The 24,309-nt window shown below is 44.5% G+C and overlaps 2 protein-coding genes across 5 annotated transcripts in view; both read left to right on the top strand.

Annotated features, from left to right (window-relative positions):
• The first annotated feature begins 15,795 nt into the window (after positions 1–15,795).
• The window catches only part of LOC309517637 (leukocyte immunoglobulin-like receptor subfamily A member 2), a 62,480-nt gene continuing 53,966 nt past the window's right edge, over positions 15,796–24,309 (top strand). Inside the window, exon 1 of the mRNA XM_082196944.1 lies at positions 15,796–15,956. Within this exon, the coding sequence (XP_082053070.1) occupies positions 15,925–15,956 (32 nt within the window). The 5' untranslated portion in view covers positions 15,796–15,924. The remainder of the gene's footprint in view (positions 15,957–24,309) is intronic.
• Positions 20,438–24,309, top strand: part of LOC309517636 (leukocyte immunoglobulin-like receptor subfamily A member 2) — a 32,882-nt gene continuing 29,010 nt past the window's right edge. For 2 of the 4 annotated variants that reach the window (XM_082196938.1, XM_082196941.1), the window contains exons 1-3: positions 20,438–20,736; positions 21,318–21,353; positions 22,734–23,020. In XM_082196938.1, coding sequence (XP_082053064.1) covers positions 20,705–20,736; positions 21,318–21,353; positions 22,734–23,020 — 355 coding nt within the window. In that variant the 5' untranslated portion in view covers positions 20,438–20,704. The remainder of the gene's footprint in view (positions 20,737–21,317; positions 21,354–22,733; positions 23,021–24,309) is intronic. The other 2 variants (XM_082196939.1, XM_082196937.1) reach the window with 2 other exon arrangements.

Here is a 24,309-nt window from a genome sequence, read left to right on the forward strand (position 1 = left end):
AGTATACTGTGTCGAGTTCCTAAAGGCCCATAAGAACACAGAGCAATATTGTACATCCCTGGCATGTGGATGGTTTCCTTTGTATGTGAAGCAATACCTAACCACCCAAGATCTTTTCTACTGATTGAGAGCCTCTGAGAGCCTCTGACTTCTTGGTCCACTGGAGATGATGTTATCATCCATTTCCTGTAGCTTCAGATGCAACTGCGGGCCCACAGAAAACATCAACATCTTGAGGTTTGAGGACGGCGGAGGTGAAATGAGATCTTATGGACGCTAATAGCGATCTGCTACAATGCTTGCATTCTTCATCCTCTTCTATTGGTGAGAATCAGAAAGGCCAAGACAGTTGGTTCAAGGGAGTTAGAAACAAGGGCATTTACCAACACAACTGTGTGGGTTTGTGTGTGAGAGAGGCAGGGTTATTATCTGAAATGAAGGGTTGTGCCTACAAATTATGCCATTTGCCCTGCAAATCCTCAACTCTGTATTAATCCAATTTGGATGGACTATATAGGCCATTGCTTATTGATGAGGAGAATGGGACTGTGGACTCTTCACATGCTGAGGGGCTCACAAATTCTATTTCACGTGAATTTCAGGTGAAGAACCTAGACTATGAAAATATCTTCCACAGCCTGGTCTCAGTCAAGCCCTGATTGTTTGTATATCTGTGTGGGGAGAGCTTTTAGGAGAAGTGGGTGCTGTGGTCCAGCAGGAATCTTCTTGTTGCGAGGCCTGTTTTCTAATAGCTTCTAATTTTTTCAGGCTGCTTCCTGATTCAGGAGGAAATGGATATGAAAGGTAAGAATATGTCATAGCGGAGAGGGAAGGTAGTATTAGTGAATGTTGCCATTTAAACATACCAGATTTTCCACAGTGGAGTGGACGCTTTGATTCATACAACCCCGTTTCACACTGCAACTGTGAGATATGGGGTACCCATCATTTAGTAAATGCCGACACATTGTAGCCATTTTGTTGGTTGAGAAGCTGCCATCTCTCCCCCCCCCCCACGCACCTAGCTTGTCATGATGCCAGCAAGAGATGTATTCTTAAGGCAGAAATGTTTCTGCTTCCACTGCTGTGGCAACTGCTAAATGGAGGGTAAGTCATCTCATGATGTGAAAAGGGGTCATCTAAAATCAGTCCAAAGGAGGGTTTAATTTTGACTGCATTCTCTTTACCTAAATTGTGTTTGACAGCAAGGTTCAAGGGTAATGCAGAAGCAGAGTTTGGGATAAGGATAGTGGTTAACTTACTTACACACCAAGGCCCCTTACCTTTTAAGGTAAGCAGGCTTATTTTAGAGTCCAGCCTACTTACTGTATTGGCCCGAATATAAGCCACGCTCCCCAACCCCCAAATTCTGACTGTGAAAAGTTAAAGCACAGCTTAAATTTGCAACCTTGGAAAAAATGGCTTTTACAATATCGCTGCTGAAACAGACATACGGTAAAACAGAACGGGTGTGAGTGCCTGCGGAATTCTAAGGGAGCAGCTTATATTTGGGCCAATATGGTAGTTATTATCTCGAGGTCCCATGATTTAATCTTTTACTTGTGATAGTTTAACAGCAAACAGAATTTTGAAACAGAGTTACTGTTTATGTTTTAAAGAATAATTTAAAATGATAAGAACACAAACAAACCATTAAAAACAGTGCAGGTGACTCTAGAATTCAGTATTTTTTGGAGGGGTCATTGTATGTTTGTCCGACTTGCTTCTTGGTTAGAGCGCTTTAATGCCAAGTGATGGCCTGTGAAGAGCCATATTTTGATTTAATGTGTCGAGTGCCTCATGCAGTCGGTGGGAGCCCTTTTTTCCTTCCTGATTTAGAGCTTTGCTCCTGGGTCAATGGAAGGGTAGTTCCCCCAGCTGGGTTCTGAAAGTTCCCAAGGAGGATTGCAACTATCAAAACACAACATTAAAAACAGTTTTAAACAAGTTAGAATTACTAAAATAAGGTGGGTCCTAAAATATATATATCTCAAGGGTCAAAAGTCAGGGTGAACAGCTGTATTCAATGAATGCTTCTACTTGCCAGCCATACCTTATTCTAGAATGCACCATTTATCCTCATCCAAATTTTCTTCTTGAATATGCTCAGTCTCCAGGGGACTTTCCCACCAAGGTTTTAAAGTTATACATCTCCAAACCCCAGGGGTTCCTCTAATGTGCTGATATATACCATTTGTTTCTCATTGGCCTCATTTTAGTTCCATTTCTGTCAGCACTCACCACTTGAGTTTGCTGTAAGAGGGTTGATGATTATAAGACTTCCTGGGAGCCAGATAGCGGCTGTCAAAAGCTCTTGAGGGGAACAGCCAGGGCATGTGTCGAAATTAAACAAATAACATGAAACATATTTTTCATTTTTAAAAACCTAAATAGAAATACAGATATTCTGAAAAAACTGTTTGGCCATTTATGATGTTAAATGGTTCCAGCTTTGATATCACCTGCAATGTCTTTCCCCACTTGTCTACACATGATTTTCTTTTTGTTTCCTTGTTAATCCACTGTGATCGATCCTGATTCCTGCAGCTCTGAGTATTCTACGTTGGCAGCCTCACTTGGAGACAATGTCACCATCCCATGCACCACACCTCATTTGGCAACATATGTCTCTTTGGAGAAGGATGGAAGGGTCATAGGAGATCATTTAGGACCACACGTTATTTTCCATGTCACTATTACGAGCAGAACGGATGGAGGGATCTACAAATGCTTGTACAATTTTGGTGGGATCAGGCAAGTCACAGCTTCATTGGAGCTGCTGATAAGAGGTAAGACACTCTGCTCAGCATCCCAGAAGAGCATCCTGAGGCCGTTCACTAGTTCCTGACCCTGCTTTGATGAGTTGCACAAAGGGGACAATGGATCATATAGCATTAGGTTCAGGTGTTGTTGTTTAGTCATTTAGTCGTGTCTGACTCTTCGTGACCCCATGGACCAGAGCATGCCAGGCACTCCTGTATTCCACTACCTCCTGCAGTTTGGTCAGACTCATGTTTGTAGCTTCGAGAACACTGTCCAACCATCTCGTCCTCTGTCGTCCCCTTCTCCTTGTGCCCTCCATCTTTCCCAACATCAGGGTCTTTTCAGGTGTTACTGTACCATTAAAACATCTCAGATTGTGGAGAGCCAGTGTGGTGTAGTGGTTAAGAGCAGTAGACTCATAATCTGGTGAACTGGGTTTGCTTCCCCACTCCTCCACATGCAGCTGCTGGGTGACCTTGGGCTAGTCACACTTCGTTGAAGTCTCTCAGCCCCACTCACCTCACAGAGTGTTTGTTGTAGGGGAGGAAGGGAAAGGAGATTGTTAGCCATTTTGAGACTCCTTAAGGGGAGTGAAAGGCAGGATATCAAGTCCAAACTCCTCCTCCTCCTCATCTTCTTCTTGCAAACGTGCATCAACCCCGCTCCTGCTCCAATAATGATGATCCTGTGTAGCTGAGCACAACCAATCCCATTAATGCAAGATTGAAGGACATGGGAGTTTCACCATGAATAGTGTTCAGATGAGTGATGTCTCACCCATTAACGCAGGTAGAGGAGCCTATCTCGTTTCACCGCCTGAGGCAAAATGGAAAGGTGGCACTCTCTTGCCGAAGCTACCCTGAAGCCTCCCTTCCCTGGGTTGTGTGGCCGGGTCTGTGAATCAGCAGTGATGATAGCGGGTTCCATCGAGCTCTTGAGAGCTTTTGCAAGAACTCACAGAGCTCACAGATCTCACAAGATTTTGGTGAGATCTTGCAAGATCACCACCACTTCTCTGCCAGTGGGAGGGTGCCCCTGGGAGGGCTGCTTCTTGGGGTTTCACTGCCCAAGGCAGCTGCCTCAGCCTTCCTCATTGGTGGACAGGCGCTGAGTGCAAGATTAAAGGACATGGGAGCTAAATCACAAATAACATTCAGAGGAGTATAATCTAAGAGTTCTTAATTGCACCCCCATGAAATTTGTAGAAATTCTTCTTCTTCCTCTTCTTCTTCTTCTTCTTCTTCTTCTTCTTCTTCTTCATCATCATCATCATCATCATCATCTCAGGCAAGCTAGAGTTACCTGTACACCACTGGTTTGCATCTTGTGGGTTTTGTTTGCAAATGGGATCAAGGTAACTGTTTTCTGTAGAAGGGAAACAGGGTATACTGGCAAAACTTAATTTCCAAAAAGCGAGATGTTGGGATTTATTCATTACTATTAATTCTTTCTTTCAATTTATATCCCATCCATCTTCCTAAAGAAACCCAAGGCAGAATTTGAACATGTCTGGAAGCAAAGCCATCTTGGCTGCAAACCTTCCTTCTTAAGGGCCTTCAATGTCTGTTGTATTTCTTTGCTCAGATCCCAGCTTCCCCAAACCAGTCCTCTCTATGGAACCTATGGAAGAAATGACCATTGGACAGAGTGTCACTATGCATTGTGGAACTCAAGGAGAAGTGAAAAGGTTTTATCTGCAAAAGAATAACTTTCAGGATTGGTCAACATACGGTGACATGAACGTGTTCTCCAGCAGTTATGTGGGCAAGATGGATGCTGGAAGATACAGCTGCAGTTACACCTCAGTGAGGGAACCATATCTCCTGTCTGAGCCAAGTAATCCTGTGGAGTTGTTGTTAACAGGTAAAGAGGCTAACTCCACATGGACTCATCTCAACCACAAGCCTTAAGTTTTGGAGTTTAGCTGGAGAGTTTGCTTGGTTTTTAGAATATAACTGGGCAGCTCTTTGGTGAGGACAACTGTAGGGAGTGATCAGTGGTGTGTGTGTGTGTGTGTGTGTGTGTGTGTGTGTGTCTGTTTGAGGAGCCAGTTCTGCATTGGAGGAAATGAGGAATAATTTACATACTCCTAACTTGCTGTGTGAGAGAAAGAGAGAGAGGGGACACCTGCCGAGTTTCAGAGGGATCATGTTGCATAAACCGAGTGTTGTGGAGTCTTTGGGCTGGAGTACAGTAACAAAAGGAAACAGGAAAAGCTTCCCAGAAAAGTTGGGCAATGATCATGGCTGAGTTGTAATTTTCTTGGGGCTGCAGACATTTGCATGGAAGATAATTCTGGCTGATGAATGCATGAGCCATTACAGCAATTATTATGAATGAAAAGAAAATTATTTTGTGTGAAGCAGCTAGAAAGTACGGTGCTTCTGGCTCTTTCTCAAAATGTTTGAGTAAAGAGCCCCTGGACGTGGCACTACATTATGACTTACCACCCCATAATGGGTATATGTAGGGGGAAGGAACAGGTGCCCCTACGTACCTATGTGGGCAGCCATCTTTATTTTTTCTTTCCAGTGCCCTTGCTAACCTTTTCAGGAACCAACCTGAAAATCATTTGGATGAGCAGGGTTAGGATCCAGTAGCTCTCTGACTGAGCCTGGAAGTTCCCAAGAAACTAACCTATGCAGGCATCTCTTCACATCCTCATCTCAGTTACAGATATGCCTATGTATCTTCCCCAACCCACCTCAGCCAGGAGGCCGAGCTGAACTTGGTGGATTTTAAACTGGCATAATTTCTGAAAAAGGGATGTTCTGGGAGGCTGCTGTATTAAAGGTCCATCACACTTTCGCTGTGTGAGAATACTTGTGTGTAGGCACCTCCAATCAGTCCAAAGCAGAGTTTCAGGAAGCAGTGGTCAGCAACTGAAGTTACACTTTGAGATGAAACACTCACAGATGCTGTAAAACTCAGTCAAGTGATTTATTGCCTGGCTGGTCATAAACACATCACAGTAGCACTATTTACAATCATTATAGCATTAGCTGCTACGGCATACTTAAGTTTCAGTCCCTCTTTCTTTTTAGCAACAACGTCTATCGGCAGCCATGACGTAGCAGTTTGCAGACAGCATTTGTTGGTCAACCCTCTACAAAAAGCGACAACAAGAGTTCTACTTTTATTGACACTTCCAGCTGAAGCTGTGCATGTTAGGAGTGCCACACCCACTAATATACGACTATTCTGGAATCTCCTCCCTCTTTCTGGATGAATGACTCCCTCACATGCTGTGGCCCCAATCACAGAGATCCATTCAGTTTGGATCTGTGACCTAGCCACCTAGCATTAGTTAGGACATCACATATGGTGGTGTAGCAAAAACACTATTCCTAAGACTTGTTTTCCCTATGCCAGCTTAGCCAGCCATAACTCTAGTTCTGAACGGTCTTTCTCAACTAGACACCAGTCCAGCGCACAGAGTTGTGGTAAATGGGCTGATCTGCCATCAGGTTCAAGGCAAATAAATATTCCCAGACTGGGGAAATTTTTCCACAAACACATTTACTCTTGAAATTAGACAGGCATCCACAATAAGAACTGTATAGGCCACTTTGTGAATGCTTAAAAAAAAAATCCTTTCAAAAGTGGGGGCGTAGGCTCCTAAATAAATATGGATATTATTGACATTTGGATACTCTGCCTGAACTGAATATAGGGTGTATCTCCTTATCACTTGCTGTTGGGGAAATTAGCTGGCCAGAATCTGTCAGGGAGACTTTCAGGGAGAGGCAGAGACAAGGGGGGAGAGCTTTTCTTCTTCTTCTCTTGTGGTGCTAAGCACCTCCCCCCCCCCGCCTCCACCACTTGTTCTTTAGCCACTGGCAGAGCCCAGTTGAAGGCTTTTTGTGAAATCTCCATCAGCATCCTAGGCATTTTTTTTCTTGTGTGCTGAGCTGCTTCTCCTCAAACAATTTCAAATTTTCAGAGTTGAAATCCTCCATGTTATAGTTCAGTTCAGTTCAATGTTTAAAGCCCATCTTCATTTTAACAGAGATTTGGCTTAACTGCAGGGATTCAGGAGCCCCTGCTGGCCTCCAAGTATGGTTGAACTATGACTCCCACCATCTCCGACTGCTGGCCATGCTCACGGGAACAGATGGGCATTTTTGACGTCTAACAGTACAGTGGTGCCTCACAAGATGAAAATAATCCGTTCTGCGAGTCTCTTCGTCTAGCGGTTTTTTTTGTCTTGCGAAGCAACCCTATTAGCGGATTAGCGCTATTAGTGGTTTAGCGGATTAGCGGCTATTAAAGGCTTAGCGGCTTAGCGGCTAAAAGGCTATTAGCGGCTTAGAAAAAGGGGGGGAAAGCGGAAAAAAAGAGGAACACTTGCAAGACGTTTTCGTCTTGCGAAGCAAGGCCATAGAGAAATTCATCTTGCGAAGCATCTCAAAAACGGAAAACCCTTTCGTCTAGCGGGTTTTCCGTCTTGCGAGGCATTCGTCTTGCGGGGCACCACTGTACCTGGAGGCCCACCGGTGCCTAATCCCTGCTTTACAGCAAAGAAGCTAAACCCCTAATGCAGGTCCCTGCCATGTGGAAGAGGACAAGGCCCAGACCTACAGTGGTTGGCACCTCACTTTCTGTTTCTTCTCTGCCCAGATCCACAGTTACTCAGACCTACTATCTCCATCTCACCAAGGAGGCCTTTTAAGGTTGGGGAAAATATCACAATCACGTGTGCCTTTCCAGAGGCACCTGCCTTGGTCTATCTCCATAAGGCTGGAGAGTCAGCAAAAATGGTCCAGGATTCCAATGCACGTGTGACCGAATTTTACCTCAGGAAAATTACTTTGGAGGGCAAAGGAAACTATTGTTGCAGCTGGGCACAATCAATAAGTCCATTTCTGGTGTCAAAATGCAGCAATTGGGTGGAGCTTTTGGTATCAGGTACAGTATTTGTTTTACTGTTTTTCTCCTTCTCACTACAGTGGTACCTCGGGTTACAAACACATTGGGTTACAAAACTTCAGGTTACAGACTCTGCTAATCCAGAAGTAGTACCTCGGGTTAAGAACTTTACCTCAGGATGAGAACAGAAATCGTGCTGCGGCAGCGGGAGGCCCCATTAGCTGAAGTGGTACCTCAGGTTAAGAACGGTTTCAGGTTAAGAACGGACCTCCGGACTGAATTAAGTATGTAACCAGAGGTACCACTGCGCTTTGCTTGGGTTTTGGGGGTTGTTGTATTTTGTTTTTAACCAAAAAGCAGGCATGTCTTGCATTATATTAAAGTTGCTGCAAGCGAAATCCCTGATCTGGACCTTGTGTAGCGTAGAAATGAATTTGCTCTCAAACAGAAGAATGAATTTCAAAACTTTCCAGGAAAAATAGTTACAAATAGCTGCAAATAAGTAAGTACAAATAAAATAGTTAGAAACAGACATTGCAAGATACAAAGGAACACATTGCTCTGAAACATGCAAACAATGCAGCCTCGTCTGTAAATCCTTAATGCAGGTCAATAAACTTTCCTCTCTCTGCTGTGCGTGTGTGAGAGAGATCCTAAGCAACTTTCTTCCTCCATCTTCATGGAACTTAGCCACTATTGTTGTTTTTGCTGGATCCATCACAGACAAAGAAGCTGAGTTCTCAGGTTTTGCCTTCTGTGAGAGCTCTTGGGTTTCCAGTGATGTTAGCTTAAAGACAGAAACTGAAATATCTAGCCTTTTCTGCTGTGTTTGCTAGAGTGAAACCTAATGCCAATCTCTCTGCATAGCATTTTAAATACAATACATTCAAACATTATACTTTATGCATATTAAATACAACTATGGTTGGCCAGTGGTGTACTGAGAAAGCCCCATGCCAATCAGCCCCCCCCCCAATCTTGGCTATCCAGAAATTGTTGGACAACAATTTCCATCTTCCTTGACAGTTGACTGTGCCAGTCAGGGCTGGCATTAGAGTTAGGCATTGCTGGGCACATGCTGAGGCCCACACCTCTGCAGAGAACCCATTGACTGTCAGTTTGTATTTCTTAGTACAGAAAGTGTAGAAGTGCAGAGATATTTCCTATTCTACTTAATTCAAGAGGCTTCTGGAAGCTGTGTTAAAGAAACAAGCAGAAGGTTCATGGTGTCTAGGTTATTCCTTCAGAGAAGTTGAGTACAGCTGGTTTAAACTGGTTCTGTTATCTCTTCTGTCAAGGTCATGCTGACTGTAATAATGGGCCAGAAGGAGCCTGAGTTTCACACTTTCTCTTTCTTCTCTTTCTTCTCCTTCTGGTGTGGTGCTCTTTACTTAATATGCTTAGTGTTAAGGTTTAGACTTATTATAGGTTATTCCAAATTTAAGTCTGTTGCAACTGGATTTCTTATGGATAGTGCCAGTCCTGAATGTATTGGATTTGTGACCATTATGCTCATTTGCCTTCAGTAGCAGTAAAGCTCTGGTGGAAGAAATATAATTATCTCTGGTCTATTTTTTTTGGGGGGGGGGATCCTGCAACGTGCTTAGGTTTTTACTCTGCTAACTATACGTTGGAATCTACTCTGGATAAATACTGAGTAGAATTTCCATGACACCAACAACTCTTGGAGCCTCATGTCCTGGCTGCTCTTTCTTTCTTTCTTTCTTTCTTTCTTTCTTTCTTTCTTTCTTAATTATAACAAGACATATTATCCAAAAACATATCATCCTCCCCCCCATTTCCCCCCCTCCCGCACAACCCCCACCCCACCCCACCCCCCAACTTCCCTCAGTTCCAGTCTTTGGTTTCTCTAAGAATGCTGTTTTCTGCATGTTACAAAGTTGTATAGATCCTCAAACTATTTAGCTGATTATTATCAATAAAAGGTTTGTGAATGTTTATTCAAAACCTGCCAAGGAGTCCAGCTCACTTTGTTGCGGCTTCAGATATTTTGTAAAGGGTTCCCATTCATCCTTAAAGTCACAGTTATTGTCCCGTAGCTTATATGTCAATTTTGCCAGTTCTGCATAGTCCGTCAATTTTTGTTGCCATGATTCTTTAGTTCTGGCTGCTCTTTCTTGTCACTGTATGGTTCACCTTCCTTCTCTGAGCATGCAAGGAGTGCCAAGAGTGATTAGAGGGAGCAGCATCCTTAACCTGCCTTCTGTTTCCCCTCTGGGTGTCTGTGTCAGCTGGGTCAAGAGTGTAGGGGCATGTGAATGGGCAGAGGGGCTGCAAGCAAGGAGGAGATACATCCCTTCCACAAGTGAGCTCACTGAAGGAATCTTGCCCAAGGGTCCTCCAGAAGCTCAGAGCAATCTCTGAATGTGATGGTGGTGGAGGCTTGAGTGGGAGGTTCTCAAGGATGCAGCCTCTTCCCTCTTCTTTAACTGCTTTTTTTAAATTTTTAAACAGATGATGCTCCAATCAGTTCAGATCTCTCGGTAACATATCTGGTTCTGCTCTTCCTCTTTCTGTCAGCTGGGGCCTTTCTTTGTTACAAAATAGGAGTGTGTAAGTATGACCCAGGCAAGAAGGGGATTTAAAAGCTCTTGGCCATAAATTCTCTGGGTGGTCTGAGGTTCCTAGTGATATCTTGCCTAGTCCTTCATCCTATCCATCTATTTGCCGGGATAGGAAAGCTGCAGCCCTCCAGATACTGTGGACTAAACTTATATTCATCCCTGACTACTGATTATGTCCGCTGGGGCTGATAAAGTACAAAAGGAGTATCAGGAGGGCCACAGGTTTCTCATCCCTGACCTAGTAAGTTTGGGGAAGTGTCGGGGTGGGGAAAGAGGAAGAGAGAAACTGGTGGAAAATAGTCCCTGTGCTCAATTTCTTTTTGCAAAACTCTTAAAATAAATTCTAGGTGCCTCCCATGAATTGTCTGAAAAAGGAAACAACTAGCACATTCTGAATTGAGATAGGTTGTTTTGGTTATTTATGGGTTTGAGAGAGCACCATCTTCCAGTTGATTTGTCTTCTTCTTCTTTTACAGTAGTAAGACAAAACAGGTAAGTGATCTCAACTGTTCCTCTTACACTGCACTGGATTGAAGGATGCTGGAATGTTGTTCTGAGCTTGCGAGAGAAAGAGTTTTCAGAATGCAGAACATTTGCTATTATTTGCACTCCATCTGAATGCCACATAGGGAGGTACAATACTTGAGTGCAGAGGTTTCCTGCTGGGGTCTAGGTGGAGAGTGGGACCTCCTGAGTTCCCTTATAGGTAAAGGTAAAGGGACCCCTGACCATTAAGTTCAGTCGTGGCCGACTCTGGGGTGCGGTGCTCATCTCGCTTTACTGGCTGAGGGAGCCAGCGTTTGTCTGCAGACAGCTTCTGGGTCATGTGGCCAGCATGACTAAGCCACTTCTGGCAAACCAGAGCAGTGCACGGAAATGCCGTTTACCTTCCCTCCGGAGTGGTACCTATTTATCTACTTGCACTTTGACATGCTTTCGAATTGCTAGGTTGGCAGCAGCAGGGACCGAGCAACGGGAGCTCACCCCATTGTGGGGATTCGAACTGCCGACCTTCTGATTGGCAAGCCCTAGGCTCTGTGGTTTAGGCCAAAGCACCACCCACGTCCCGAGTTCCCTTATACTTTGCATCAAATGCTATGTTAAGTGTGGCTTGTGAAATGTGAGCAACAACCTCCAGGTTCTCCAGGACTGAGGCTGGTAGGTTAGCTTGGGGAAGTGAGAATAGGAAATACTGGGATCTAGGGTATTTTGGTTTCCTTTGGAAATGAGCAGGCTGAATTGTGTTAATGGCATGTGCTTGGGAGCCTGAATTACTAGCTTTTCTTAAGGTCAGAAAATGTTTTCTGGTTTAGAGTGAAGGGATTAGTGCAGTGGCGTAGCGTGGGGGGTGCCAGGGGTGCCGGCCGCACCGGGCGCAACATCTGGGGGGCGCACTCGCTGCCTCCGGAGTCGCCGAAGAGCCTCGGGCGCAGGCTGTAGCGGAGCCGCATGTCTCGCGGAACCGACGAGCTGTGCGCGCGTCCGGGCTGAAGGCGCCCGGCAGGCAGCGGCTCTCAGTGCTCACCGCGGAGGACGCGCCAGGCAGCCCCTCCTCACAGCCCCGCCTCCGCCGGTGCTGCTGCAGCTGCTGGGCCATTGCATTTTCCTTGCCTCTCTGCCCCCCCCTCCTCCGGGCAAGCGGCGTGGTTTGGGCGGCAGCGCCAGCGGCAACTCGCGGGTTAGGGGGGGTGCAAATTACTTGCCTTGCCCCGGGTGCTGACAACTCACGCTACGCCGCTGGATTAGTGAGTGAATAAAGACTGCAAGTACTGGGTGTCCAGATGATCCTTTGTAATAAGTTTTTCTTTGCCTCTCCTGGTTAGTGGTGAACACACCTTCATAGTATCGAGATCTAACAGGGTGGAAAATACTGACCGTAAGTAGCGTTGTTGGGGACAGGGCTTGTGTTCATGATACAACTTTAACAAATTGAATGATAAAGATCAGGCTTCCTCAACCTTGGCCCTCCAGATGTTTTGAGACTACAATTCCCATCATCCCTGACCACTAGTCCTGCTAGCTAGGGATCATGGGAATTGTAGGCCAAAAACATCTGGAGGGCCAAGGTTGAGGAAGCTTGATAAAGATACTCGAAACATCAGAGTTGACTGTGCACCATTTATTGGGGCTCAGGAGGGACAAAGTTGACTCACCAATACTGACCCACCAATCTTAGACCTGAATATCAAAGCTGGTAAGGCCTCTGCTATTGTACTGTTGCCAGGACTTGCCTCCAAAGGTGAACAGCAGATAGCAAGATGTGCTTGATGTGGTGATGGGGGCACTAAGTACCGTATTTTTCACTCTATAAGACACACTTTTTCCCTCCTAAAAAGTTAGGGGAAATGTGTGTGCATCTTATGGAGCGAATGCAGGCTGCACAGCTATCCCAGAAGCCGTGAGAGGGATCACTGCGCAGTGCTCCTTCTTGCTGTTCTAGCTTCTGGCTTAGCCACGTGAAGCCTCTTCAGGGCACGGGGAGCCTTCACCTCCAGGAAAAGCCCGCAAGAGCCATGCTTCGCGCTGCTTGTAAAAGCAGAGCAGAGCCTGGGATTCATACAGGCTCTGCTCAGCGCTCCCTATAAATAATATTTCCCCCCTTGCATTCCCCCTCTAAAAACTAAGTGCGTCTTATGGTCAGGTGTGTCTTATGGAGCGAAAAATATGGTAACTTGTCTCTTGATTATCCTGCACTGGTACTTGAATACTTCTTACTCTTTGTCCACTGTTCTGTGTGAACAAACGACCATGGTTACTGATGTTTTTCATTTCTCTTAATTCCCTTTAACAAGCAAGTTATAGCACACCGAATCTTGTTGCTTAATGCTAATTCCCTTAAATAAAGCAAGGTGTAAATGGTTATTCTAAATTAACCCCCCCCCACTGCATTAAGATTTGTGGCATGCAGTTGACTCCAGTAGACACCCCCTAAGTAAGTGTCTTTGAATATGCAAAAAAGTTACAAATTCAGGTGTGCAGAGAACACAAGCAGGTCTGGTAACACCATGCTTATATTTCTACACTCTTGCACTTCTATACTCAGCCATGTAGCTAACAGTAAGTTCCTCCCCTGCACAAAACTGAGAGTCAGACACAAGCAGACTGTAGCAGTACTGAGATGTCCATCCATGCATTCACCTATTCTTGCCTACTTCTGTTGTTTGTTCTTGTTTGTCTTGTCTTAGAGTCACACCTAGAGCATAGCAGAATCGCTTCTTATGTTCTAGTAGCCAGTTAGTCCCAGCAAGAGACAACTGTTCTTGCAAGTGGCATCATTATATATATTTTCAATTCCTTGTTTATGTCAAAGTTAGGAGAGATGACGGCAGGGAGGCAGGACCTAGAAGTCATGCAGAAATTTCCTCAGAAGAACTTCAAGATCGGGCTGTGTATGCGAACCTTCCCACTTACAATACGGATTATCAAAATGTGATGCAGCAGGAGAAAGGCCAACTATCACAGGAAAACCAAGCAAGTGGCTCCCTTGCCGAAAGGTCCTCTCCACAATTTCACAGCATGAGAAATGAACGGCAGACAGTATCAGGTCAGAACACCCTACGCGGAGGTCCCACTGAGCTCACTGCCATCCCATGAGTAAGTTCATTGTCCTTGACTCTTACCAATTGGTTTCAATCATCTTTGGCAAATGTGTAAGTGCTTGAATCAATGCGTACATACAGTGGTACCTCAGGTTAAGTACTTAATTCGTTCCAGAGGTCCGTTCTTAACCTGAAACTGTTCTTAACCTGAGGTACCACTTTAGCTAATGGGGCCTCCTGCTGCCGCCACGCTGCCGGAGCACGATTTCTGTTCTCATCCTGAAGCAAAGCTCTTAACCTGAAGCACTATTTCTGGGTTAGTGGAGTCTGTAACCTGAAGCGTATGTAACCTGAAGCATGTGTAACCCGAGGTACCACTGTACAGGATTTTTCAAGGTAGCATCTTGGGAGGTTCCCTACAAGGACTTGGGTTGGTTGGATGCTGTGGTCGTCTTAACTAACTCAGCTCTTCACCTTTTACATTTCAAAGTGGGAAGAACGTATGTAGCAAGGAGCCAACAGTACTGGGGTTGTTGCTGCCCTTGCAGTTTAGAAACCTGAGAAATAACTGCTCACTTCCTCTCCCTTGGATGGAATGGAAATAAGGAATGCTGGAATCTGAGCAAAAATGTCAAATCATTAGACGATTATCTGATCGACACTCAGTACTGTGTCTGTGACTTTTGGGGCACACGCCGGGCTCTCTCTATTAGCTTCCTCCCCAGAACTTACCTAGTTTTCAGTATAATGGTCCGCCTATTTTTGCCTGTAGTGCTTGTGATGTGAGTAGGTGAGTGAATGGCTGGTGTTCCCATTTTCTTATAACGGAGGCAGTCACTCCCAGACCTCTCTCCCCTTCATTGTGACATCATCTCTTCTTCCTCTCTCTCCTTTTCCAGGAACAGAACTTCAAGAGCACAAGACAGAAGGAAAGAGAGAAAGAGAGAGAGAGAGAGAGAGAGAGAGAAAGAAAGAAGGAAGGAAGGAAAGAAAAAGTCTTGTTCACTCATTAGTAAACTGCTGAAATCAATGGTGATCATGCCATAGAATCAGGCCCATGCAGCTTGTTTGAGGCCCATCATGTTCCCCTTTATTTCTGCTCTCTTTCTACCAGAGAGAGGTTCCATTTAAGGTTTGGGACATTTTTTGGGTTACAAGGCAAACTTTAATTTCTTTTAAAAATAAATAAATTAATCAACTTTCCAATATTGTTCCAATTGCAGCTTCCTTATAACAATACCAATTTTATTCAATTAATACAATTATTAGTGCCAATTATTAAAATGTCAAATTATACAATTTCATTAAACTGGCCCCCTCGCATGCTAGAGTTGATGAGTTCATTCTTCTACATTTTTTTCTGCGTTCAAAAATTTTAATAATTTCCATTCCTTCCCAGTCAGTTATAATAATCCCTTATATAAAGGCTACAATCTTGTGGTTTCTATTCGTGTTGGTATATTAGAAAATTTATAAAGTGCTAAACCGCCAGGCAAATGTCCAGCCTAATTTTCATATTCCCCACCTGTTCCCCATCCTTTGCTTTGTGTAAGATATTTAAAGTTTAAAAGTTATGGATAACATTTTTGTGATTTTTGGCTGGTCCCAATAAAGATTTTGTCCAGTTTGTGGATTTTGACTATATATAGTTTTAATTCTTTTAATGATTGCTTCCCCCTCCTATGTTTTTAGGTGTTCTTATTTTTATCTGTAAGCTGTCTTGAGCCATTGCCAGGGGAAAGGGGGTATAAATAAATATAATAATAACAACTAATCTTATTTTGCATTTTTTCAAATGGAACAAGATGGTTCCTTTTGATGTTTCTGTGTGCATTCATGAACTTTATTCGTGCATATCTTTTCTAGCATAGTACTTAAATCTGTATTTTGTGCATTCCTACCAATTTATGCTTTGCAAAAAATAAATAAATAAAATATTTAGTGCATAAGTAGACTTTGTACATGAAGCACTATCTGACCGCCAGAGATGTTTAAAGCAGATTGAGAGTCTCCGAGAGTCATGAGGGTGTGTCAGAGATGCTGCTCCCCTCAGTTTCCTGTAGCTTCAGATGCAATCTGGGCTGGCACACAGAAAACAGCACTAAACTGCAAGGGTTGAGGACCTTCGAGCTGGAACCGGATCTTGTGGACACTAATGGTGATCTGCCATGACGCCTGTGCTCTCCATCATCTTATATTGGTGAGAACCACAAAGGCCCAGCTATTGATTAAAAGGAGTTAGAAAGCTTTTGCATGAGGTTTCTGATATAAAGGAGCTGGAAAGAAGGACAGTTAGTTGGTGGAAGCTAGATGTCTGTGAGAGAGGGTTGGCGATGGTCTGAAATGAAGGGCTGGGGTGGCAAGTTGGGCAATCTTAAGCCAACCTGGAGAATTTCACATAAATCAGATGCTTGAAGGATGAGGATACTGGAAGTGAAAATATGCTCCAGAGCAGATCCATTGCAATCAAACCTGCTGCATCTGGAATTGAGGGTGGAGAGTGCAGCTGAATAGGACACAGCCGTGGGGAGCCTGAGGAAGGACCATCCACTTTGGGCCTGCCCATTAAAAGCAAGTCTAGAGTGAGAGACTCAGGTGATGCCTGCTGTTTCCATGAACCCTTCTCGTTGTGAGACTTTTGTGGGTTAGCTGAGAGTTTCTTGGGCCCTGGGAGAGAGCCCGGAGGCTGAGAGGGATGATGAATGTGTGTGTGTGTGTGTGTGTGTATGCGCGCGCACACGCAAATTTGTATCAATGTAACATTTTTATATGTAACTGTATTTTTGTAATATTTTGTTTGAATTGTTTGTTGTTTAGTTTTCTGTACACTGTTTAGACATATTTTTAATATATTAAGTGGGATAGAGATTAAATAATCGATCAATCAATCAGTCAGAGGGCTTACATTTGGCATGAGCCCATTGTTTTTGATGGGTCTGCTGTGAGTATGACTTTATTAGATAGGACTCTGTGTGTTTTTGGGAGGGTGATTGGAGAGGTGGGTGCTGTGGTCTGGTAAAGAGCTTGCTGCAAGGCCTGCTTAATATTTCTTTTTTCTTTTTTCAGGCTTCTCTCTTATTCAGGAGGAAATGGTTTTGAAAAATAAGAACCTGTCATGGCTGAATAGCCACTATTTAAGCACCACTGATTTTCCATATCTTGTTTCTGTTTGTGTCTGATGGGGATAGTTTTTTTCCCTATCACAGGAGAGGTTCTGTAGCTATGATATAATTGCACTGGGGTTAAAGCATTATTCTTACCATTTGCTTTATTTTGTTCATTAATTGTATGTATTGGTTGTGCTACATATCTTAATTTGTTGGATGAAGGGTCACTAAGAAGCTTCTACGTGAGGTGACAAACGTGTGGCGCACAAGGCATTTTGGTAGATTAACCCTTCAGCAGGCTTGGCCCCCTGATAATCGACGAGAAGACAGGCTGGTAATACCCAGTGCCAAGCCAAAACTCAGTTACATCTGTAATCAATAAAGATGTGGCCTAACTGAACCCAATAATCTTGTCTGTGCTCCTTTCATTGTTTCTTTGCATAGCATTATAAGGGGGGTGGGTCACATCATCTGAGCACATAACTGGAAAATTTGGCCTTGTGGTGGTATGTCCTCTCTACTTGTTTACAGTGGTATCTCGGGTTACATACGCTTCAGGTTACATATGCTTCAGGTTACAGACTCCGCTAACCCAGAAATAGTACCTCGGGTTAAGAACTTTGCTTCAGGATGATAACAGAAATTGTGCTCCGGCGGTGCGGCAGCAGCAGGAGGCCCCATTAGCTAAAGTGGTGCTTCAGGTTAAGAACAGTTTCAGGTTAAGAATGGACCTCTGGAATGAATTAAGTACATAACCCGAGGTACCACTGTATAAGCTTCCCCAGAGCAGAAAGACAGGATGGGTCAGGGGAGTTGAGGGAAACATGAACGAACCTTTCCCCCTTTTCTTCTTCTTTCTGTTTTTGACTAGAGCACAAACACACAGAAACATACACAAAGCATAATGAAGGGGGGGGGCACAGATCTTGACATGTGGAATCAAGTAGATTTGTTTTGAGCTGAAGCAGGAAACAAATTGGAACCTTGGCAGGAAGGGGAGGGTGAAATTATCAGATGAAGCTTTAGTGTTTTCTTCCTTTGAGCTGCAGAGGGAGCTGCTAAACCAGCTTGGAGGCCTCTTACATCTGGGAAAGAAACCTCATTTCAAACTCTTAGAAGAGGGAGTGAGAATTGCTTTGAAAAAAATGTGAATAATTATGTGGAAAAATAAATGGACATGATTTCCCCCCATGAACAGGGAAATAAACAATATTTCCCATAAGATATATACCACCAATATTCCCTAAGGGCTAGGGTATTTTTTTTTAAAGAAAACACTGAAACTACTGTAATGGAAAAGCAAAATATTCTAAGCACGTGTTTTTTTAAAGCCAGTTTCCAGTCTTAAGGTTGGGGACATGCTTAACTGATACGAACAATGTCAACTCATGTCTCAGAAGCAAGAGTGGTTGGGGGGACAGGACTGCATTTCGATTGTCGAAGATTTCAGTGCCATGAACACCACATTCTCCCACCTCATTGCAAAGAGAAACAGGATAAATTATGCACAGCAAGCAAATATATACCAAGTTGCAAATATATATCGATTTGCAATTGTGGGCATCCCTTAGTTACTGTTGTCAGGCATAGTTTGCTGCCGGGGGGGGGGATGCCCTTTGGTCTGACGAATACATTGGAGTGAATGTTTGGATTTGCATTTGATATCCCCCTTTATCACTACGCGAAGGAGTCTCAAAGCGGCTAACAATCTCCCCCCCCCCCACAACAAACACTCTGTGAGGTGAGTGGGGCTGAGAGACTTCAGAGAAGTGTGACTAGGCCAAGGTCACCCAGCAGCTGCATGTGGAGGAGCGGAGACGCGAACCCAGTTCCCCAGATTACGAATCTACCACTCTTAACCACTACACCACACTGGCTCTCACTGTGAATGTTGGCCAGTAGGGACACTGTGTGCCTGTCACTCCTAAGACCAAAGCCCATGCAGTGAGGAGGGAGGAATCTTAGCAAACCTTGCGGTGTGCGGCTGTTAACTTGCCCAGGTGATGTGGATAGAAATTACCTTCCTCTGTTAATGAACATCTGCCCAGACTTAATTTGGCTACATTGGTTGAATCTGACTAGTTACAGTGGTACCTTGGGTTACATACTCTTCAGGTTACTTACGCTTCAGGTTACAGACTCTGCTAACCCAGAAATAGTACCTCGGGTTAAGAACTTTGCTTCAGGATGAGAACAGAAATTGTGCTCCGGCAGTGCGGCAGCAGCAGGAGGCCCCATTAGCTAAAATGGTGCTTCAGGTTAAGAACAGTTTCAGGTTAAGAACGAACCTCCGGAACGAATTAAGTACTTAACCCAAGGTACCACTGTACTTTGTTTTGCAGATCCTCAGGTTTATGCACATTTGGCTGTCTTGACTCTTCTTCCTGGTCTGCTGGCAAATGGAAACACACCTCTTTAAATGAAAATAGGTGACAAAATGAATTGGAAGTTATTTCCCCCTCTCTTTGTGATTTTTTGCAACCAATAAAAATCCCTTTGATTCCCAAAGCTACACTGTAATCCAAGAATAGGTATTTGAAACTATGTTGGTAAAGAGATGGAAAAGAATCACAAATGTAACTTACATTGTTTTTTAGTTTGAAAAGTAACAGATGCAAATCACAGATGTAACTTTATTTGCCAAGCTGATAGGCACTGTAAACCCTTCAGGGAAACATTGAAACATATCTTTCTCTTGCTCAACCTCTGTAATCATGAACTGCCAGACTCCTGATCTGCCTTCAGAAAACTTGTACAGTGGTACAAGAGTCTGACAGTTGGTTATGGCAATGCAGGTCAAAAACATTGCTCTCTGGACATCCTGTTTTGCAGTGAACCCGGCAAGTCTCCCTCTTGGCTGCTCCAGGAGGGGTTCCAGATTAATGGGGTGTAAGGGGCATGCCTCTCCATATCTTTCAAGGGTGTCGAAAGGGCACAACCTGCGGTTGTCCATTGATGCCTTTTTTGTTTGTTTGTTTGTTTGTTTGTGGGAGGGTGTGGAAATCCCCTTGGCACCTGCTGAGGCTCACACCCCTGCAAAGGACCCATTGACAATTCCTGAAGCCTCTTGTCCTGGCCATAGGCGAAGCTAGCTTTGCATCCGGGGGCAGGGCTAGCCACCCGTGATGAGCGGCGAGTGTCCCAGGCTCAAGTTCAATCTTAACTGTTTGTCTTTTTTTTTTCCACCGCTTCCACCTGTTCCAAAAATTCAGATAGATTGATTTTAAAGAAGGAACTGTCACCATTAAAACAACCAGACTCGAGAATTAAAACACCACTCAGCTGGCATCTCATTCTATTGCTATCTTTTACAAATAAATGTTTTTCAAAATTGCAAACATGAAAATGTGGAGCCTTGATCTTAAGACTAGAAAAACGAGAGAGAGAGAGAAACTCAGACTGACATATTGGCCCATCCTTAATCTCCCTGCACAGTAGGCAGCAACGGAGTAAGAACAAGGAGCCTATAAAGGTGAGCTGGCCTTTAAGTTCTTTGAAAGGCTTATTTATCATTCTTTTAGTACAAAGCCAGAATTTTATAATCTGTATTTTCCGTAACCATCAGCAATCTAATCTCAGTAGCTCAGAATGGGTTTTGTGAACATTTGTAGTTGAAGAGCTGCCTTCCTGAGTCAATGGATATCTGATCACAGGAGATATTTCCTGCTGATTATAAGGGAGCATGTCAGAGGCTCATGAGTTACGGACTGGGTGGTAGATAATGCCTGAGCCCAGTTTCCTGTGTCATTAGATCAAATCTGGGGGCTCAAGAAAAGCAGAGCATTAACAGAGCAGAAGGCTCTGAGGTTGGATCTAGCCCTTGGGGACCCAACATTGCCTCATGGCTCTTGCTGCCAGCATCCTGTTGCTTTGGTGAGAATCTCAAAAGCCAAGGAGTGCCTAGAACGGGGAACTGAAGAGAAGAACATTTTCCAGTGGGAGTATGCGTGAAAGACTAAGAGATGGGGAGGGAGGGATGTTCAGTTTCAGAAATGACAAGTGTCGTGGGGTCTGGTTGGGCAAAACTTACATATCTGCACCAAGGATGGAGAGCCTGTGGTACTCTGGTCCTTGCTGGACTCTAACTCCCATCAGCCCCTGCCAGCTTGGCCAATAGGCAGGGATGATGGGATTTGTAGTCCAGCAACGCCTGAAGGCCACGAGTGCCTTATCTCTGATCTGAGTCAAAAATGAATGGGGGATATGATTGTGATAGCTCAGGAGTGAAGCATATTGTCCTCTGCTAAGAGCCATCCTAGTGTTACAAATTGATTCTTTAGAGGAACCCAAGGACCAGGAGTGATGTCCAGGAATGGTGGCAGTTGCAGATTAGCAACGCCTGGAGGGACACCTGCCATAGAAGATGAGTGGCCAGGCACTTTTCCATGGGACCTGTTCAGTAATTCTTATTGCCATGGGACCTGTTCAGTAATTGTTTTTTCCCCTCTTTCTAGGTTGCTCTCCAGATCAACAGAAAAATGTGTTCAAAGGTAAGGAAATATTGGGGTGAAGAATGTTTGGATTATGTTACGTTGACCTGCGGAGCTTTGAGACAGGTCTGCATGGAGGAGGGAGGGAGATTTGTCTATTACAATATCTTGCAGGTTGTAAGGGTTGATTTGCAGGACCCCATTTCCCATTGTGTGGTATGGGTTATTCAGTACTATTGCACATGTAGGAAAACCATGGCCTTCAAAGGCCATGAAGTCGCAGCCCCTTGCTCCTTGAATGGTCTTCTGCCTTCAAATTCTTCACCTTTATGGACTTTTCCAAGCTAAGTATCAGTGTGTCACTCTTCCTACTAACCCTTAGAGCTCCATTGACTTTTCATGGTTTACCACTCCCTTCCCACTAGACCATGGAGACACTAGACCATGGAGTACAAAAAGATGTAGCACACTGAGTCCACAGAGAACTAAGATCTGGGGGCAGGGAAGTTTTTTAAATATAAAAAAATCACTGATGAACCAAGAGCAAAGATATTTTAGTCAGAGCTGCACCTAGCCCCTTGCTCTTTATATTTGCTTCTAACAGATTTAGCAAAAAATCTCACCATTATCATCAATTTAGTTAGATTAATAATGCATGATGCAAACATGATGGCTACTAGCATTTCCATAGCAACCTATAAAGACTCTACCAGACTCAAACTCTACCATCCTTAGCTGTGTGAAGTGTTCATTATTCATTTTGATGCAAATTGGTCTAAATGTTTGCCTGCTGCTGCAGCAGGACTGTGCACATACATACACTGCATTAAACCCCCCCCCAAAAAAAAAACAAAACAAAACTGGGCTGCTTGAGCCTTTTGAATTTTTGAGTGGGTACCAAACTCACTGGTTATGTCTCTGTTCCCTCCCCTGATTCAGCCATCCACCCACCCAGAGAAAGTGTGACTTGTAATTAATCTGAGCCTTGGAAAACACATAGGGCTTCATCACCACCACTGTCCGCCGGCATATGAACATGAGCAAGGGGACAGTGAATTTCAGGAGGGGACTCAAAGACTTCATGAGCACCAGGGGAAGATCTCAAGGGTGCCATCATGCTCATAGACAGCATTTTGGTGGCCCTTGGTGGCCATTACATATTTCATAAGTAATCGATTGTTTAATGCAGTGTGCATTTTTTTACCTGCCCGGGATAGAAATTTTGGAAATAATCTTCTTCTTCCCTTCTTCTTCTTCTTCTTCTTCTTCTTCTTCTTCTTCTTCTTCTTCCTCCTCCTCCTCCTCCTCCTCCTCCTCCTCCTCTTCCTCTTCCTCTTCTTCCTCCTCCTCTTCCTCTTCCTCTTCTTCCTCCTCCTCCTCCTCCTCTTCCTCTTCTTCTTCCTCCTCCTCCTCCTCCTCCTCCTTTCCCTGTTAATCCAGTGAGATCCTCCTTCCTGCTCCCAAAATCTCATTGACTCCCAGTTGGAGAGTCTTGCCTAGAGGAAATGTCACCATCCTTTGTGAGGCACCCACCACCGAAGGGCTGACTTTCTACCTGAAAAAAGGTCATCAGACGATAGCCAGTCCGAGACCAGGAGACAAAGGATTGGCTCATTTCCCCATCACTAATGCGAGCTCAAAGGATGGAGGAATGTACACCTGTTTCTATTACAATTCAAGCAAGTCTAGTTCAGAATGCAGTGAACCACTGGAGTTGCTGATAACAGGTATGGTCTTGCCTCAGATTACTCCTCGGTATCTCAGAATACTGGAGAGCCAGTGTGGTGTAGTGGTTAAGAGCGGTAGTCTCATAATCTGGGGAACCGGGTTCGCATCTCCGCTCCTCCACATGCAGCTGCTGGGTGACCTTGGGCCAGTCACACTTCTTTGAAGTCTCTCAGCCCCACTCACCCCACAGAGTGTTTGTTGTGGGAAAGGAAGGGAAAGGAGAATGTTAGCCGCTTTGAGACTCCTTAAAGGGAGTGAAAGGCGGGATATCAAATCCAAACTACTACTACTACTACTACTACTACTCTTCTTCTTCTTCTTCTTCTTCTTCTTCTTCTTCTTCTTCTTCTTCTTCTTCTTCTTCTTCAGAATAGCATCCTGGGGCCACTGAAACTTGATTCATTAGCCTCAGTTAATATTTCCATCTGCTAGGTGAAGGACATAATGTAGATATGGGCTAGGAAAGTTCTCATGCAGCGATAAAATATCACCAGCCTTGGAGTGGACCAGCAGTGCCAGAAATACACTAGAATTTCCCCTGTGTGTGTTTGTGCGTTTAACACACTGACCCTGTAATGCACATTAGGCAGAGCTAATCCTGTACACTAATTACACAAAGGAGGAACACGTGTCACCACAATGCCTGTGGAATGATGACCAGCATGGTGTAAACTCACCCAGTCCCAAAGGGGAGACACACACCAATCAGAAAATCCTTGAAATGGCAGATATGACTGCAAAATCCATGGAAATATCACCTCCCGCCTCAAAATCAGGAGCTGTCCCAGTGATGACACCACAGGTCAGTCACACAAGGACAACCGTACAGGGCTAACAGGCATAGCCAAGGCAGCCCTGTGATGCTTTCTGCTAAAGCAGGCCCAATTCTGCTCACCTGCAAGTAGTGTGGCATTGTGGCCAGATGCCCCACCTCTTCCTTCCCCCTGCCATTGCCTGAAGGAACCCTTTCCTGCCAAGCCCTCTAGCGGACAGGAGACTTCAGGAATATGCCATCATCTGTATGACGTGAATATGGCCTGCCTGTAAATTGACCAATGGCAGGTGGCTCTAGGAGTGGCCTTTCCTGGGGAGGGGAGCAGAGTGGGTCCATAGGAAGGCTTCACCCTGGTCCACTCCTCGTGAATAAAAAGGTGCCCACCTCTATTCCCAGCACCACAGTTCTTTCACGGTGCCTCAGCTCACAAAACGAGACTGCTGGTTCAAATACAGAGAGTGAGATTCGGGGGAAAGCTGAATTCAAAAGCAAAAATGTGCAAAATTGCAGTTC

The sequence above is a fragment of the Podarcis vaucheri genome (assembly GCF_965113315.1).
Source record: "Podarcis vaucheri genome assembly, chromosome: 13".
Lineage (NCBI taxonomy): Eukaryota > Metazoa > Chordata > Lepidosauria > Squamata > Lacertidae > Podarcis > Podarcis vaucheri.